Below are 17,254 nucleotides of genomic sequence, written 5' to 3' on the forward strand. Positions count from 1 at the left end.
ATGGCTGTGTTTTTAGCTGTTTTGTCTTATGTCATTTAACATACACGTTTATTTTCACTCCTCCTTTATTTTCTCTGTACACACACACACACACACACAGATAGAGAGAGAGAGGGGGGGGGGGGTTGCTACACATTATTTTCTCTGCATGTGAGTGGATGGAGGCTGTTGGCTCCTCCTCCTGCTCCTCCTCTTGCTCCACCTCCTCTTCCTCCCTCTTCTACACTATGTGCACGTCCTCCTGTCTCAGTCACTGCTGCACTCTCTTTCTTTTTCCTCCTCCTCGCTAAACTTTCTCCAGCAGCGCTCCAGGCAGGATGAACCCCGCAGAGCGGATGCAGAACCAGCTCACCAAAGCCACGGAGATGTGCGACGATCAGAAGATGTACAAGTACAAGGGGGTGCTGTACTCCATCATCATGAGCCCCGAGGAGAACCTGAAGGCCACAGAAGGTTTCCAGGCACGGGAGGACGACATCATGCTGGTGGCGTACCCCAAATGTGGTGAGTGGCTGAGGGGCTGTGACCTCTGACGAGAGGCAAAGGAGGCCAATGTGTCTGAAGATATCTGTTGAAACTTTAACTTGCAGCATTGACGCATTTAAAACAAATTTTCTGTTTTGGTTGTGAGACTGAGTCAACTTCTGCCGTTGTTTATTTTACACCCTCGGAAAAAGGTTTATGTTCTGTTTTGAAAGCCAGAAAAATCTGAAACTTCATTCAACTGACACTGTGTTTGACCTAACCTGCAGTTAGGAAGGAAGGGAAGGAAGGAAGGAATAAAGGATGAGTTGCCCAGAAGTCAAGGTGAAGATATCAGACCTGTCTAATAGAAAATCTGCTGCCCCGTGTGGGTAGAAAGGTTAAACTCTTCTACTTTGACACAAACAAACTTGCAAGAAACTGGAAGAGAACGTTGCCTAACGTAGTGTACTGTTCCAGATTTCAGCCGGTGCAGAGGTCACAGTGCCTCGCCGCACCACACAGGAAACCAAAAGAGAGAACCGACACTGAAACAGAGAACAAACAGGTTCTCCAGGCCTGACAGAGAACAGCCGAGAACCATTTGAATCCAGCACATTTGGGCTCAGTGCTGCTGCAGCTGCAGCTCTTCTGTTGATGATGATGATGATGATGATGAAGGGAGATTTTCCTTCCTTCCTGCTGTGGAGAGAAACGTGAGTTCACAGTGTTGGAACGCCTCCCTCCTCTCGCATTGGAATGCAGCCGGTATAGGGCCCCTGTGTGTAGGGGAAAGGGGAGGGGCCAAGTCACTCCCACCAATCAATGTTCAGTCTGTGCAGACAAACAAAGTGTGTGAGAGGCCGAAGATGACGGCTTCGACCTTTGCCTCCACCCCTCCACCGTGAGGGTTCACCTGTCTGTCAGCCTCACCTGCGGTCACATGACCGAACTGTCAGTGAGGCGGCAGACGGTGATAAAGACTGTTCAGGATGTCTGGAACAGTAGGAAGTTCTCTCTACTGGTTTATTGGGCCGTGAGATATAAAACAGATTTTTATGAAAGTCGACACTAATTAACATTTACAGTTGTTTTGTAACCCATTGCATATAAAGACAAAGCAGAGATGGCGAAAGTATTCACATTCTGTGCTTGTGTAAAAAAAAAAAGTAATAATAAAAATATAATAAATTAATAATAAATAAAAGTTTTTGTTGCCATTAAAGAAACGATGCATTTGTTAATCTCTTTTTTATCAAAAATGAAAAAGTAGTGACAGAATAATCTCGACTGTACTGACCACAGGTCAGAGGTCAGAGATCTCGATGAGAATCTGGATCAATCCTACCTTCTACCTTCCTTCTACTCTCAACACTGTAGTTGAGTAGAAGTACTGTACTACTGCTACAAACTACAACACTGTTCTACTACTGCAGGAACAGTGACCCCAAAGCCGAGGTAAAATATCACCCACTTTTATATTCAACTACACAAGTTCAAGTAGCAATGTAAGGAGAAGAAAGTACAGATATTTGTGTACAAATGTGGGGAATCAAAGTAAAAAGTAGTCAGAAAAAGAAATACTTCAGTAATGTACTGATACCTGAAAACTCAAATTCAGTACAGTAACAAAGTATTTGTACTTCCCACCTCTGTAAAAATAAAAAAGGTACAGTACATCTGATGTTTCTCACATTCCTTCTCTACTCGTGTGTGTGTGTGTGTGTGTGTGTGTGTGTGTGTGTGTGTATGTGTATGTGTGTGTGTGTGTGTGTGTGTGTGTGTGCGCAGGTTTCAACTGGATGGTAGGTGTAGTGAGGAAGATCATGGGCGAGGCCAGTGGGACCACGGTGGAGAGCAAGAAGCCACCGCTGATAGAGTTCCACTCACCTGAAGCCTTAAAGGTGCCGACGAGCCACTGATTTTTGTGTTATTTTTTACCCACAGACACACACACACACACACACAGTTCAAAGGTCCAGATCTGGTCAAGGAGCAGGATGTGACCCCGCAAGAGCTGGTGGTATCTGGTTGGCACTGCAGTCAGACAGAGTTCTCACAGTTCTTGCAGTGTGTGTTTGTGTGTGTGTGTGTGTGTGTGTGTGTGTGTGTGTGTGTCACTGCTGCAGACACTGACTCCTCGTGTCTCCTGCCCCCTCAGGAACTGGACTCTGCACCCTCTCCCAGGTTTGTAGGAACCCACTTACACCCGGACAACATTCCCGCTTCCTTCTACCAGAAGAAAACTAAGGTGAGCTCAGAGGTTCTTCTGGTTCTCCGGCTCCTCACTCCTGTCTTCCATGGTGACACCGAGCTGTGTTGTGTTGTGTTGTGCTGCAGATGCTGGTGGTCTTCAGGAACCCCAAAGACACCCTGGTTTCCTTCTACCACTTCTGCAACAACAACCCGGTTCTGCCCAAGGCCAAGAGTTGGGACGCCTTCTACTCAGACTTCATGAAGGGAGAAGGTGACTCTCAATTGGTTTTTTAGACTGCAGCAACAACAGATTGTATTGCTGCAGTTAAAAAAATATTCAGTATCACGTAATTATATGAGAGTTTCACATTTTTATATGATAATTTTCACTTTATTTCAAGATAATGAATGAAAACTAAACAAAACAAGGCAAGCAAAGGCACTGTGAAATTATTATCCTCCAAACAAATGTAGTCACATGATACTGAGACAGTTGTTTTTTTTTTCTAGTATGGCAGCAATACGCTTTTGTAGATCCAGCTTAAGACAGTGCTGCAGGTGAAAGGAAAGAAATCACCTGTGCACGACATGTTAAAGACTCCATGCGTTAACGTCCAGTAAAGCAGCTTCACAAAGTAACACTTTAAAAAAACAACTGATGCACAAGAAAACCGGTCGGCCAATCACAGCAGGAGGCTCTGCCCCCGATGTAAAATACATGTTGCGCCGCTGTCGTTGTCACAGTGAGGGTGAGACTTTGCGTGTGAGCGTGTGTCACTGTGACTCAGCACCTCAGGTTGCACCCCTGTACAGAGGTTACCTGCACAGTTCCTGGCTCAAAGCCAGCAGTCACGTGACCTGCTCTCCCTGGCCTCCTCTCGCCCGACCCCTCCCCTCCTTACCTTTCTGTGGTCTATTGTGTTGAGTTTGGTTCCGCCCTGCACCTGCTGACAGCAGCGTGATGGATGAGCGCAGGTGTTGTCACCTAGACGCGTGCTGAGTCACGCAGCAGCAGCAGCTTCTCCAAAGACACATCTGGTCTCATCGGTCGCTTCCTGTCCGTTGGTGTTGCTGTTAGCTGCATTCTAACTGCACGCCACGGCTGTCGCATGATGTTGGTGTTTGCTACGTCACAATCGGTTTCATCTGACCAGAGTGTTGTGGTACTAGAGATTGGTCTTGGTCTCAAGACCACTTTTTAAGGGTCTCATTCTCGTCTTGAACTTAGGGCCATTTTTATTGGGTCTTGTCTCGGTCTCAGACTGGACAGACTTGGGATTTTTGATCAAGACCAGCGAAGACTCAGCCGACACTACACTGACAGATAATAATGGAAAGGAATCCAGCTGTTGCCGTTCTACATGTCTTGGTCTGGTCTCGATCTCGATGCTCTCTAGTCTTGATAATGTCTTGGTCTCGGTTGGTGTGGTCTTGACTACAACACTATCTCAACATTTTGTGATGCAATAGTTCCAAATGTGCATTAAAAAAGGTGCTGAGTTCTGAGTCACCCAGCATCAGCAGCTTCTCACCTCTGATGGTGGTTCATGATGGCTCTCGGTGGGCGTGGCCACCAGGTTACCCGCCTGGTCACCATGGTGCATGTGGATAATATGATCCGTGTACTTGTGTGCAGTTGGCTGGGGCTCGTACTTTGACCACGCCGTGGCCTGGGACAAGAAGATGGACGACCCCAACGTGAAGGTGATCACCTACGAAGACATGAAACAGGTGAGGCGTCGGCGGGGGAGGTTGCTGGGACTTTGCAAACTGACTCGCTTCAACCTTCCTTCTCCCCGTCGCTGTCTGACAGGATCTGGCGGCCGGCGTGCGTGACATCAGCAACTTCTTTGGCTACAGCCTGACGGAGGAGCAGGTGCAGCGGATTGCCGAGGGCAGCACCTTCTCGGCCATGAAGCAGAAGGCGACCGACTCCCACTCCTCCATAGGCCCAGTCATCTTCAGGAAAGGTGACGCCACTTCTCCAGATCAATCAGAGTTCCCTGCTGCTAGAAAACCTCCTTCTTCAATTTGTGTCTTGGAGCTGCCAGTCAGATCAGAGCTCCACTCTCAAGGTCCTTACACACCTGGAGAGAATTTACGAGGCAAATAACTTGCTTTTTTTTTTTAAAACCTTTTGAAGTCAATGAAACCATTCCAAACCATCAGCGAATTTCCACTGAGTAAAAAAAACGGTAATCTTTTCGCTCTTGTGTCAAATTTTACAAAAAATGTGCATTGTCACATCGTTTATTCCCGTCACTTCGCCTACAGCCCGGTGTGCAAGGACCTTCATTCTCCCTTGTGCTAATACACACAATTCCAATGCGAATCTACCAGCAGGACTGAATTAAAAGCCTTCAATCGTTGTCCACCAGTTGTGTATTCACGCACGCCAAGATGTTGCATAATCTCTGAATAGTGGTTTAGTTTCAACATAACCACACCCACAGACCACAGTGGGGCTGCTCGGTGTGCTGAAGGTGCGGTCGGCAGCTATTCTTTGTCAGGGCCTGTGCAAGCAAAGTTCACTCTGGCACTGAGTCGGATAAAGATAATGTCAATCAAGTTAAAAATCCAGCAGGTGGTTAGAGTGGATGGCCTGGGCTAGTGTTGCCACTAGATGGCAGTATAGGCACCATAACGTCATAAAACAACTGTTTTTAATGAACGTAAAAGAGTATTTCTTTATTTGGTCTGTCTGTTGATGTTGCTGTTAGCTGCATGCTAACTTCATGCCGCTGCTGTCACATGACCTTGGTGTTTGCTACGTCACAATCTGTTTCAAATCACCATTAAAAGGTGCAATAGTTTCAAATTTGCATTAAAAAAAAAAAACAAAGTGAGAGAAACTTAAACCACTAATCCAGAAAACTTACAAAGTCAATTATGTACATTCAGTTTGTATTCAGTTTGTGTCCACCAACCAACTTGAACACGGTCACAGGAGAAATTCAGCCAGATCCTGTTTTCTGTCCGTGCAGGTGAGGTGGGCGACTGGAAGAACAACTTCACACCCGAACAAAGCAAAGAGATGGACGAGACCTTCAAGGCCAGGCTGGCGGGAACTCCGCTGGGCGCCATGCTCAAGTACGAGCAGCACTGCTAGTAGGAAGCCAGGGAGCAGGAGTATTGCAGCAACAACAAAACTTGGAAGGACAGGAAACAAAGAAATTTTCTTAGCTTTTACAAATTTTCATAAAAAAAACACATGGAAATTCAAACAAAAATAAAAAGTGAAGTTGTTGTCATTCGCCTCAGAAGAAGATGACACTTATCAAAACATCTGGCTCCCGCAGCCGAATGTAATGTATCACCCAGAGTTGTGTATTGTGTGTTCTTTTCTGACATGTAACAAATGGGAGAAACCACCTGTCCACACGCACTACCTGCCGCTCACTACCTCACTGTCCAGGTTAATGGTCACTAATAATAAAAAATGAAAATATGCTCCTCAACCTCGTCTTGTCCTGGTCCTCGTTGTCTGTCCGTCAACGTGACACAAGACAGTGCAAAAAGCCAGTGTGAATTGATTTATATGAGCAGGTGTGATCCGGTTTGAAATGGGGAAACACTTGTTAGCCCTTTAGACACACATGAAACTTGTAATTTAGGTGTAGTTACTACCTACAGTATTTTAATTGGCTCTGTTAGGAAAGCTGTTATTACGGAAGCGCATTGCTGCCACACTCGGAAAAATGCAGGGCTCAATATCACGCTGTAACGTGAAACTATCACATTATTTGGCGAAACTTTGATGTCATGAAGCGACAATTTGCAAAATAACGTGAAAATGACCGCCTAAAAACATGAAACTATCAAGTCATTGCGTGATAATATAACGTGAAACTTTCACGAAATAGCCTGGAAAATTATCACGTTAAAATTAGAAAGTTTCTCGTTATAACGTGACCCTGACCCACGTTTTTCTAGTGTTGCAACAATGCACTTCCGTATTGTTATAGCAAATAGGTTGTTTTAATATATGTTATTTTCTTCTTTCTTTCTTTCTTTTCTTTTTTTAACTTGAAATATTACACATGACACACGTCAAGTTGTCATACGGCTAGACTGAAAAACGAAGCCGAAGCCGGAGCGAAGCGAAGCGGAAGTGCGTGTGGCTCCATCGAGCCGTGCACGGCTTGACTCGCTATTGCTGTGAAAAGGCCCCACCGGAAGTGGTCCTTCCATCAGCACAGCGTCTCTCTCGGCTTACCGCCTAGTTTCGGGTACCCGCTTGAATGGATGACGTCATGTGGGCTGCGGCGCGTCCGTAACATAACGTGACACCATCACCACCACCACCACCACCAAAACCGTCTAAGTACGAGCGGGGCCCCCCGGGTGTAAACGGCGGTTAGCACTGATTAGCATCCGCCCTCTCCTCTCGTCCCCCTGCCCTGCCCAGCCCAGCCCACCCCCGTCGGACGGACCAGGTAACGTCACGGATCTAACCGGAGAGCCAGAGCCAGGTCAGCCAGTCAGCCAGCACAGCCAGCCAGCCGGCCGGCTAACGATGCTAACGGCCGAGACAGCGTTTTAAGAGGCGACTCGTTTTGCTCATCGCAGCCTGTTGGTGCCACCTGCCGTCACGCTGTGAGTCCCGCACAACCCCATGACTCACGAATCGGTTCACCGCTCGTTGTGTTTCCCTGATGTCAAGGCACGAGCTACTAGCCCACTACTTCCTTTACTGTCTGTCAGTCCGTTTAAAGTGCAACATATCAGCATAAAACAAAGCTGCGTGAGTCTTATCTGTTGTGCGTGTCCATCCATTACAATTTTTCGCAAAGTAAAAGCGTTTTTTTCCCCCCTAAAATTTCGACAAAGTACAAATGTGATTTGCAGGTGTTTCCATTGAACGGTGCGAAGCGCATAAGCCGTAATTCTCGTCAATTCTAGTCCCGCGAGAATTAGAGGTGTGTCAAGGCTTCCCTCTTCCGTCCAGGTGTGAGTGATGCAGCAGAAGCTGTGCTCCAGAGGCTCCGCTCCTTTCCTCCTGGAGCGGAACCCTGGCGCCCCCTGTGACCTCCTGCCCTTCCGCTGCCCCCGGTGTGGCGGGCGCGAGCACTTCGGGAGCCTGGCCTCGCTGCACGCCCACCTGGAGCGCCGCCACTCCTACCGCCCGCCCGACACCGGTGGCTTCAGCATCACGGGCAAGCCCCCCGACCCGCTCACAGCCGCCATCCCCTGGCACGACATGAGCCTCCCGGCCCGCAGGGGGCAGCAGAGCCCCAGCCGGCCGCCCCACGCCCGCTCGCTGAGCGACAGCAGGGAAGGCAGCTACCTGCAGGCCTACGGCTGCTCGGCCAGGAGACGTACGCAGAGTGTCGGGGTGGGGACGCAGGGGGAGGAGCAAGAGGACGAGGAGGAGGAGGGAGGTGGGACTGAAGAAGATGAAGAAGAAGAAGAAGATGAAGAAGAGGTGGAGGCAGAGGAGGAGGAGGATGAAGAAGAGGGGGATGGAGGTCAAGCTGAGGAGAAAAACAGAAGTATGGATGCAGGACACCTGAACCACCTCAACTTCCTGTTTGCTCCCCCCCCGGCCCCCCTCGGACTCCCTGCGGACCTGGACCTGCTTGGTGAGTTTCTCATGAACCTAAACCAGGACCCCAGAATCCAATATATTCATTTAGTCGTATTTTGTATGTTGCTGTCACTGTGTTTACGTGTTGCAATGACAAATAAATGACTACTACTACTACGGGCCAAATTTGGCCCCCGGACCAGAGTTTGACACCATTCAATACAATACATCCATGACCTAATAATTTTTTCGTCAAAGTGTTTTGGGGCCAAGCCTGCCTCTGAACCCCGGATCACAGCGCCCCCTATTATCGTCCCCCCACCCCACAGAACACGGCAGCTTCTCCAGCTTGGCGGCGGCTGCTGCCGTGCGGCGGCGGCTGGCCGGCCTGCTGCGAGCGGCCGACGGCACCATGCAGCGGCGCCTGGCCCAGGTGAGCACGGAGCTGGCCCAGACGGACACGGAGCTGCTGTGCGAGCGCGCCCACTCGCAGCACCTGGCCCAGGCGAGGCGGGAGGTGGCGGAGCGGGAGCGCTCGCTGAGCCGGCAGGTGGACGTGGCCGTCATGGTGATCGCGGCGCTGCGCGAGCAGCTCAACGCCTCCGAGAACGAGCTGGAGCGGCGGGAGAGGTGAGAGCGGCGACGGGTCGGTTCACGCCAGGGCCCTCCGTGACGTCACAATCGGTCCGCTCTAAGTTGATAGGCCTCGTGATGAGCCTGGATGTGACCTTAGCGGTTCGAGAATCCATGTGGAATCACACTAACATCGCCTGCAGGAGTTTGTTTTTGTTTGTTCGCCGCTTCTCCGTCTCGGAGTTCTGATTAAGTTTCAATTGTGTTGATTCACACATTCATCTGTAGCACTTTAGGATTTCCTCATGAAAAAGTGCTTGAATTGATTGTATTGCTATTGCTTTCTAAATAAGTTTACAAATAATTTATTCATTTAAATCACAACTAAAGTAGGAAAGTAAGGCCTCTGATTCTAAAGGCGAATTCTAATAAGTTCTAATAAGTCCACCAAAATTCTACTCTGTGAGTTTAAATGCTTCTCCAAACGTATCCAATAAACTGCACACTGCGGCTGTTTTTTTTTTTTACAAGACGATCACAAAACTAACTATTAAACTGTTGAGTTATTAAACAATTGATAGATAGATAGAAAAATTGCAGATGATTGAGTTCAGTCTTAGGGGGCTCTCTGTGCTCATCCAATCACAGGGACGGGTATGTGTGAAGTTCAGCATAAGGCATCGCAGACTGGAGGTCTGATTGGCTGTTGCGACTGACAGTGGTGCGTTCACTGACAGCCGAGAGGAATGCAGTGTGGATTCTGAAGGCATCAGTGAGATTTCATAGAACCTGGCAACACGAGAGAATAACTTTATTATCATCGTCATGGGAAAATGTACTTTTCTGAGAATGTTTAGTGGAGGCCAGCAGGTGACCCTGGTTCCTCTCCTCCAGGGAGGTCATCACCATCCAGAAGTTCCTGGAGGCGGCGGCCAGGCAGGAGACGTCCGGGAAGGTCCGCATCCAGAACTTCATCGAGAACCTGCTGCGGCGCATCGCGTTGGCCGAGAGGCTGCTGGAGTACTACCAGGTGAACGGCAGCCCGCCGCGCTGCAGCCACCAGCAGGTAACACACGCACACACACACACACACACACACACACACACACACACACACACACACACACACACACACACTACACATGAGAGTGGAAGGTACTTTCTGATGTATTGATTTGATGATAGTCCACCAGCAGAGGGCACTGTGGTCTGATGTTTCCTGCTTCTCTAACTGCATGATGTCACCGAGACGCCAGACTGACCTTCATGTTCCTGTGACTTCCTGTTTGTCTGCAGCAGCAGCAGCAGACGACAGGTGAAAACGGACCTCACAGGATGACCAAGAGCAAGTGAGCAACTTCCTGTCCCTACTGAGCAACTTCCTGTCCCTAACCAAAGCAACTTCCTGTCCTTCCCTGAGCATCTTCCTGTTCTTACCCGAGCAACTTCCTGTCCCTGCTTGTCAAACCAGTATATTTGAGCTGTATTTCTCCAGGTCTCCACTAGGGGGCGAGGGCCAAACATTAATTGGTGTCTCTGCCCCCTGCAGGTCAACGGGGGGTCAGCTCTCCTCGTGCGGTCTCCACGACAGCAGAGGCCGCGCCTCCTCCTCCTCCTCCTCCTCCGCCCAGTTCTCCGCTCGTCCTCTCTTCACCAAAGCCGGCGGTGGCGGTGGGGAGCGCGACCGGGAGCGGGAACAGCGGGAGCAGCGGGAGCAGCGGGAGCGCCTGGCTCAGTGCTCGCGGCTCTTCTGCCGACCTGAACACAGAGGCGACATCTGGAACCAGCAGCGCCGCCGCTCCGCCAACTACGAGGTGTAGAACTGCAGCAGGGGGTGGGGGGCAGGTCAGTGGGTGGAGCTTCATTTAGTGACAGTGACCACTAGGGGGAGCGACGCCCCCCCCCGCCTACTCTTCCCTCCCCCAACACCTCAAGTCTCTGAATATCTGCAGTTTGTTTCGCTGTTTTCTTGTCAGATTGACCGAACTGGCCAACTGGTTGAACCAACTGACTCGACCGTGTCGCCCCCTTCAGTTGGCTTCCGTATCTACAACGATTTCTTTCTCGATTTGTTTCTGAGTCGTGGCGATGTGTTCAAATGTCAGTGGGGAAACTTGAGCCTCAGGTGTTCAGGCGTTCAAGCACACGTCCGCAGGGCGAGAGTGAGAACTTTTCTCCACTCGACTGGACCTCCGTTTGTGCTTTTTTTTTTTTTTTTTTGCTCACCAGCAAACTAGCGTTAGCGGGGCTAGCGGGGCGACGCTGCTGCTGCTGCTGCTGAGGGATCGTTGTGGGTGTGGACTGAACTTGCCGTCGTCGCTCCTTCTTCTGTACATAAGTGATGTTTTGGGGTTAGAAAGCACAGACGGTGGACAGGTCACATGTTTGGGGCTTCATGTCCTGTCAGGTGACCAGAAGGGAGAGGGAGGGAGGGAGGAGAGAGAGAGAGAGAGAGAGAGAGAGAGAGAGAGAGAGAGAGAGAGAGAGAGAGAGAGAGAGAGAGAGAGAGAGACTCTCTCACTGCTCCGTCCGCGCTGCTCCAGCCACCTCATCCAAAGTGACCTCCAGTGTTTCTGCAGTATCTCTCACCGTTAGCATTTAGCATCCACCACCGGAATGTAAGCACCAGACTGTTAGTCTGTCTGACTGACTGACTGACTGTCTGTCTGTCTGTCTGACCGTTTGTCTGTCTGCCGGTCGCAGGGTTCAAAGATGTTTTCTACTCAAAGCCAGTCGCTGTGGTCAGCTGAGGATCGTCGTCCTAAAATATTTATTAGACTTTGTTATTTTTATTTATAGTCAGTGTGTAACCCACAACCTATTGACACAATTCAACAAGGACTGTCGTGGGGAAACTTCCTAAAAATATCATTTGTCATGCATCATCATGCTTCAATCCAAATTGTAATATAAATTGTATCGAATGTATATTTATTCAAATTATGTATCAAATTTAAGGTTATTGCAACTACGATGGCTGATAAACAATAACGCAGACGTTGCTGATGAAGTGCTGATAATCTGGGTTTAACTTTTTTTTTTAAGTTCTTCTCCACACATGAGAAATGACACGAGCACCAATGTCAGGTGTGTGTGTGTGTGTGTGTGTGTGTGTGTGTGTGTGTGTGTGTGTGTGTGTGTGTGTGTGTGTGTGTGTGTGTGTGTGAGAGAGAAGCGTGAAGCAGCTGTAACTCCTCCCACATGTTGCCGTTGTGTTACTCTCCTCCTAGCATGCTTCACAGTGTAGCGTAAGAACACAGTGTGTATAGAATACTGTTATCTTGTACTCTTGTGTGTACTTTTTGTAGCAGTCCAGCGAGGTTCTATTTCAAAACAGGACGAGTGACGCCGTGTTGCACTATGAGCCGACGGGGGTTAGCGCGCGGCTAGTTAGCTCACGGCTAGTTAGCTCACGGCTAGTTAGCTCACGGCTAGTTAGCTAGTGGCTAGCAGTTAGCTGCGGAATGTTGTAAACGGGACAATCAGCAGGTTTTAGGCGCAGCCTCAGGAAAAAAGCCCTGGACAAATCAGGCTGCAGAGTTTGTGGAAAGGGGGTGGAGTCTCCACTCCTCCCCGCCCTCCCACCTTCCTTCCCCCTCCTGCCTCTCCTGCCTCCTCCTCCCTCCCCCCTCGCAGAGTTGGCATTAGCTTTGTGTTGTTGTTAACTGTTTTGGTATAGTTGCGTTGCGTAGAGGGTTCGGTTCGGCAGAAGTCATCTCTAGTATCGTGCCTTCACTTCTGAAGAGGAGTCCAGTGTGTGTGTGTGTGTGTGTTTGTGTGTGTGTGAGAGAGAGAAGATGTGTGGGATGTTTGTTGTGTTGTCGCTGTGCTATTAAAGACGCAACATGTGGCCCAAAACTGACTGTGTGCCGCCGTCCTTGACTCACAAACCAGCATCTGACACCCCGTGTGTGTGTGTGTGTGTGTGTGTGTGTGTGTGTGTGTGTGTGTCCATACTGAGAGGGAACACCAACAAATCTGGACAATTGACAAGCATCATGGTTGAAATTGTGATTAATAATATTGAAAAAACATTTTTTTAAAAAATGAAATGAAGAGAAACCTTTAAAATCTCCTAAATTTCCAATAGAATAAAAGCATTTATTAATCCCACATTGGCAACAATACAGTGCAAAGAATTATATCAAGTTAAAAGAAATGAAGAAATAAAAAAATAGATATATTTCAAGGTTAAGAAATTACAGAAATCAGTAGTAAAAAAAAACAACAAAAGTAAGTAATAACAAAACATGAACAGTTTGATTATTTACAGTAATCTACATACTGACATAATTATTTTATGTACTTTGTTGAAATGTGCAGTTGAGTGCAGTTGAAAGCCTGATGGCTGCAGGGAGAGATGACCTCTTATTGTCTGGGTTATTGGTTTTATTCTTCACTGGTTTGTCTCTGCTGTTCACCGTTTACATGCAGTTTGGAGCTGAAAGACTCAACAACTGAGTTTGTGTTCTGTAGAAACAAGCGGCGGAACCTCGGCCCTCATGGGTCCCCAGGGGTCAGCGTGGGTCACCGGGGGTCAAACGCCACCAGTAAAAACATTTGCAACAGTTTCTGGCTGCAGACACACAAACAAACACGAGCGTTTACTGTTGTGTTAATCAATTACACAACTCTGTGTGTGTGTGTGTGTGTGGGCCTGTTTGTTTGAGTTGGAGATGTCCCACGCAGGGTTTCCTCCTCCAGGCCCTGAGCGTCGGCGCTCTGAATCACAGCCTCTATTTTGGGCCTGTTGTCGCTTCCTGCCAATAGAAAAACACCAGGCTGCAGTCAGCGACAACCTGCTGGCTGCACAGAAGGGGGCGTTGTGAGTAGGTGGCGTTGACGCTTGAGTTGCGGAGGTGTGTGTGTGTGTGTGTGTGTGTCTTCTCAAGTGTGATGGAACCAGATGAACCGGCAGAAAACCAGCAGAGCGTCGGCTCCAGCAGGAGGCTGTAAACACCGGGCTAAAGTTGCAATGAAGGCCTGTGGGTGAACTGCAGCTCCAGGACGATGGAGATGTGGAGGTGGGCAGGAAGTGGGTCCCTTAAGAGCAGTGTTTCTCAACTGATGGGTCATTTGATCGGGTCGCGGTTTTTGTGTGCAGGCCCCAAACCCCCTGCTGTTTTTTTTTTTTTTTTTTAAAGGAATTTTAAAATATATGTACTTGGAGAGAAAACGCTGGGCATTTATTTTGCGGGACACAGGATTCAATTCAATCATTGCAACTCATTCACTCGACGTGATAGAAAGCAGGCTCGCGTTTTCATTTTTGCGCTGTGGAATAAATTTGGGTCTCGACTTCATGACGAGGAAAAAAAAAATGTGGGTCCTCAGAATCCACCAGATGAGAAATCACTGCCTTGAGGTTCCCAACGGCCGCCAAACAAGCCTCTTTTATTATTATTATTATTATTATTATTATTGCTGGCGTGTTTTATGACAGAAGCTTCTGGACTGTGTTCTATTCTGGGTCTTGGTGCGCTGCTGAGCCAGTGTGAGTTCCAGCGCCAGCGCTGCTGGTGTTTCCCAGCACCGGGACGACATGCACGCTCCAGCTGGACGCCTCCGCCGAGTCCCACTCGCTCGCTCGCTGGCTGACTCAGTGACTCAGTGACTCAGCGACTTCACCGCCGCTTCTTTCTCCGCCCCCACACAGCAGGGGCCACAGCCAATCACAGCGTCTTCACTGCTGTACAGTGGAGGTTTATTGAGGTCTGGTTGACAGGTTAGACTCAGTGGTGGGTCGATTATTTTTCTCCTTGAGCACAAAATTTCACAAAAACATTTCTAATAATAATCATGGGAACTTCTGCCTTTAACTGTCATGGGAAAACTACGGCCCGGGGGCCATATGCGGGCAGGTTAAGCTTACCCACCCCCTGCTCTACATTGCCAGCAACTCTATTCACCAGCTCGCTATTCTGCTTATTGTACAATTTGATAAACTGATCGGTAGAAACTCTTGGACGCTTTTGTGTCGTGATGTTGATGATGTAATATTTTTTACCGGGTTAATTTTTCGGTGTCTTTAACTCTTAGGCGGTTACAGCCGGAGGCCTATAAACTGCAGCTCGCTTATCTAAAGATAAGACCCAGGGGCAAAGAGCATCATGTGCATTGTGGGCACTGTAGTCCCACAATCCTGTAGTTAATCAGGTGTATTAACGCCATCCGGTCCACAGGAAGAGCTTCTGTTCTCTTCCTGTGTCTTTGTCAACCCTCCATCTTGCGTGTGTAAAGCGTTTGAGCGACGCCTCATCCGTTGAACTTCAAAAAAAATAAAAAATAAAAAAAACTTTTTTTAAAAAAAACTCGCTTGACTACGCTTCCCAGAATGCACGGCGCGTCACGCAATGAGCTCGCGGTGTCGTGGCGGACGTGTTGGACAGTTGCTCATAAATGGGGGGGTTGAGGGCACCGACCCACAGCTCGCGCAGCGCGGTGTGACCGTCACGTCTCCCGACATCCTCATCAACTCCTCTCCACTCTTATCCTTCCACGTCACGTGTTTGTGTCACCGTGAGAGCACGTGAGCAGGTAGAAGTAATGACAGAGTGAGGAGCGGAAAGAGAGAAGGGCCGAAGAAGAAGAGGAGGAGGAGGAGGAGGAGTGACTCTGTAGTCGAATGATTGAACCTCGCAGCGCTCGATAGTTTTCTCTAGTGATCACTAATTCAAGAAGTAGGTTTGCCTTTGAGAAATTTTATTTTCTCCCCTCGTGAATCGTGATCTTGTTTTGTTTTATTTACTTTCTTGAAGCTCTGTTTGGTATAGATCAATGGTTCTGTAGTTCAGAATCTAAAGCTATGATCTGGTCTTCATCACGATGATTGTGATTTTTCACATTATTCATTTCTGATACTTTTTTTTTTTTGCTAGTTATTCAAATGTTATTGGATAAAGTGTTTATGATCAAAGCGAACACATCCGCCTAGTTTTCAGCTATAGCTGTATGGTCCGAGCAACCATCGCTGTGTAGTGACTCATCGCTCTCCTATACGATCTCTGGCTGGCTGGCTGGCTGGCTAGCTGCAGTGCTAAACCTACAACCGAGTCGGACCGTGTCGCCGTGGCTCGCCCCGGTATGACGCCTGCTGGCGGCGACATGACCTCCATCGTGCAGAGAATCGCCCGGCTGGCCCTGGCCACCTACCGGAACCCGCCCCGGTACCAGGAGGAGGCAGCCAAGGTGTTCCTGGAGAAGCACGGCCAGCTGCGGAGCCTCATGTCGGAGGTGCAGGCGGCGGACCTGAAGCTGGTGCCGCGGCGTGGCGACGGCGCACCGCCGCACCGAGGCGCGCCCCCGCCGGTCACCTACATGCACATCTGCGAGACGGACCAGTTTAGCATGGGGGTGTTCCTGCTCAAGAGCGGCGCCTCCATCCCGCTGCACGACCACCCGGGCATGCACGGCATGCTGCGGGTCATGTACGGCAAAGTCCGCATCAGCTGCTTCGACCGGCTGGAGCGGCCGCAGGTGTCTGGCCCGCAGCCCTCCGGCCCCCAGCTGGGAGCCCTGCGGCGCTCCGTGCTGCGCTCCACCGGGGAGTACACGGCCGAGAGCGGCCCCTGCGTGCTCTTCCCGGACCGGGACAACCTGCACCACATCGACGCCGTGGACGGACCCACGGCCTTCCTGGACATCCTCGCGCCGCCCTATGACCCGGATGACGGCAGGGACTGCCACTACTACCGGGTGCTGAGTGAGACGGAGGAGCGTGGAGGGGCCCAGAAGGACCAGGAGGTGTGGCTCATGGAGATCCCCCAGCCTGCAGAGTTCTGGTGCGGCTCGGAGCCCTACCCGGGCCCAGAGGTCAGCCTCTGATCAGGCCCCATCTGGATGTGTGTGTGTTTGAGAGTGTGTGTTCGTGAGGGACCTGAGATGAACCTGCTCAGTGTTGTTTCACAATGTGTCCCCCTCTGATGACATCACTGACGCAGCAAACGCATCAGACGGACGAATGTGTGAGCAGTGAGTCCAGGAGAACTCTGGCCCCAGAAGAAGAGCGCTGTGGTGTTGTGTGCGGATGGATGGATGGATGGATGGATGGTGATCACCTTGGAAGTTCTTGCACTGACTCCAGAGACATTTGATTTAAATTAATTCCGGGACTGGATGCTTTTTCATCGGCCTACTGACTCATCATCTGTGTCAATATTGGCGTTTCCCACCTGCAGAACATCAGAATGTGCTCTGAGTTGCTTGCAGTGGTTTGGACCGGACGTGAACTCTGAGCACAGAAACGTTTTTCAGATTCCCACAAACTGACTAAACCAGCTGTAAGTCGGTGAAGGACGTTAAAAAGTATGCAAATGTCAATTTTTCTGGAACTTCTTTTTGTCATTAAAAGAGGCAAAAACATCTGCAGCTCCTTCAGTCTGTGTTGGTCCCACAACACCTGCACCCACTTGATTGGCTGATTAAAGGGACGTTGGGAGCCGCCCACTATCTGCTCTGTTTTTCAGTAAGCAGCAGAGAGGAATTTCTCAGTACATT

General features: G+C 49.4%; 3 protein-coding genes and 1 long non-coding RNA gene across 7 annotated transcripts; all 4 read left to right on the forward strand.

Moving 5' to 3' along the window:
• The first annotated feature begins 229 nt into the window (after window positions 1-229).
• Window positions 230-5,913, forward strand: sult6b1 (sulfotransferase family, cytosolic, 6b, member 1). Its single transcript, XM_076046086.1, has 7 exons — window positions 230-504; window positions 2,254-2,366; window positions 2,624-2,713; window positions 2,803-2,929; window positions 4,295-4,389; window positions 4,472-4,628; window positions 5,643-5,913. Exons 1-7 carry the CDS (start codon window positions 318-320, stop codon window positions 5,765-5,767), a joined length of 894 nt encoding a protein of 297 aa, XP_075902201.1. The 5' UTR covers window positions 230-317; the 3' UTR covers window positions 5,768-5,913.
• A 747-nt stretch (window positions 5,914-6,660) lies between these two features.
• znf365 (zinc finger protein 365) lies at window positions 6,661-10,694 on the forward strand. Of its 4 annotated transcripts, none has more exons than XM_076046084.1 (6): window positions 6,661-7,254; window positions 7,607-8,240; window positions 8,515-8,815; window positions 9,653-9,824; window positions 10,058-10,107; window positions 10,308-10,694. In XM_076046084.1, exons 2-6 carry the CDS (start codon window positions 7,616-7,618, stop codon window positions 10,576-10,578), a joined length of 1,419 nt encoding a protein of 472 aa, XP_075902199.1. In that variant the 5' UTR covers window positions 6,661-7,254; window positions 7,607-7,615; the 3' UTR covers window positions 10,579-10,694. The 4 variants fall into 4 exon arrangements, with proteins under 4 accessions (XP_075902199.1, XP_075902200.1, XP_075902198.1 ...); XM_076046085.1 differs by having other exon boundaries at window positions 6,662-7,254; window positions 10,015-10,107; window positions 10,308-10,452; XM_076046083.1 differs by having other exon boundaries at window positions 6,664-7,094; window positions 10,055-10,107.
• Window positions 10,695-11,211: 517 nt separating this feature from the next.
• On the forward strand, window positions 11,212-12,620 carry LOC142901621 (uncharacterized). The gene is made up of 2 exons (XR_012929000.1): window positions 11,212-11,899; window positions 11,934-12,620. It is a non-coding gene; the product is annotated as an uncharacterized LOC142901621 (long non-coding RNA).
• A 2,498-nt stretch (window positions 12,621-15,118) lies between these two features.
• adob (2-aminoethanethiol (cysteamine) dioxygenase b) lies at window positions 15,119-17,121 on the forward strand. The gene has a single exon (XM_076046091.1). It carries the CDS (start codon window positions 15,842-15,844, stop codon window positions 16,580-16,582), a length of 741 nt encoding a protein of 246 aa, XP_075902206.1. The 5' UTR covers window positions 15,119-15,841; the 3' UTR covers window positions 16,583-17,121.
• Window positions 17,122-17,254: the final 133 nt, after the last annotated feature.

This window comes from Nelusetta ayraudi, unplaced genomic scaffold (genome assembly GCF_046127955.1).
Source record: "Nelusetta ayraudi isolate G7.1 ecotype Tasmania unplaced genomic scaffold, CSIRO-AGI_Nayr_v1 ptg000089l, whole genome shotgun sequence".
In the NCBI taxonomy this organism is placed as follows: domain Eukaryota; kingdom Metazoa; phylum Chordata; class Actinopteri; order Tetraodontiformes; family Monacanthidae; genus Nelusetta; species Nelusetta ayraudi.

Bases quoted from the DNA above. Each gene is read 5' to 3' on its own strand.
- sult6b1 (XM_076046086.1), top strand. From the start codon at position 318: ATGAACCCCGCAGAGCGGATGCAGAACCAGCTCACCAAAGCCACGGAG. The intron at 505-2,253 runs GTGAGTGGCTGA...GTGTGTGCGCAG, and splicing joins GGTGGCGTACCCCAAATGTG to GTTTCAACTGGATGGTAGGT. The intron at 4,390-4,471 runs GTGAGGCGTCGG...GCTGTCTGACAG, and splicing joins CCTACGAAGACATGAAACAG to GATCTGGCGGCCGGCGTGCG.
- znf365 (XM_076046083.1), top strand. From the start codon at position 7,616: ATGCAGCAGAAGCTGTGCTCCAGAGGCTCCGCTCCTTTCCTCCTGGAG. The intron at 8,241-8,514 runs GTGAGTTTCTCA...CCCACCCCACAG, and splicing joins TGCGGACCTGGACCTGCTTG to AACACGGCAGCTTCTCCAGC. The intron at 8,816-9,652 runs GTGAGAGCGGCG...CCTCTCCTCCAG, and splicing joins GAGCTGGAGCGGCGGGAGAG to GGAGGTCATCACCATCCAGA.
- adob (XM_076046091.1), top strand. From the start codon at position 15,842: ATGACGCCTGCTGGCGGCGACATGACCTCCATCGTGCAGAGAATCGCC.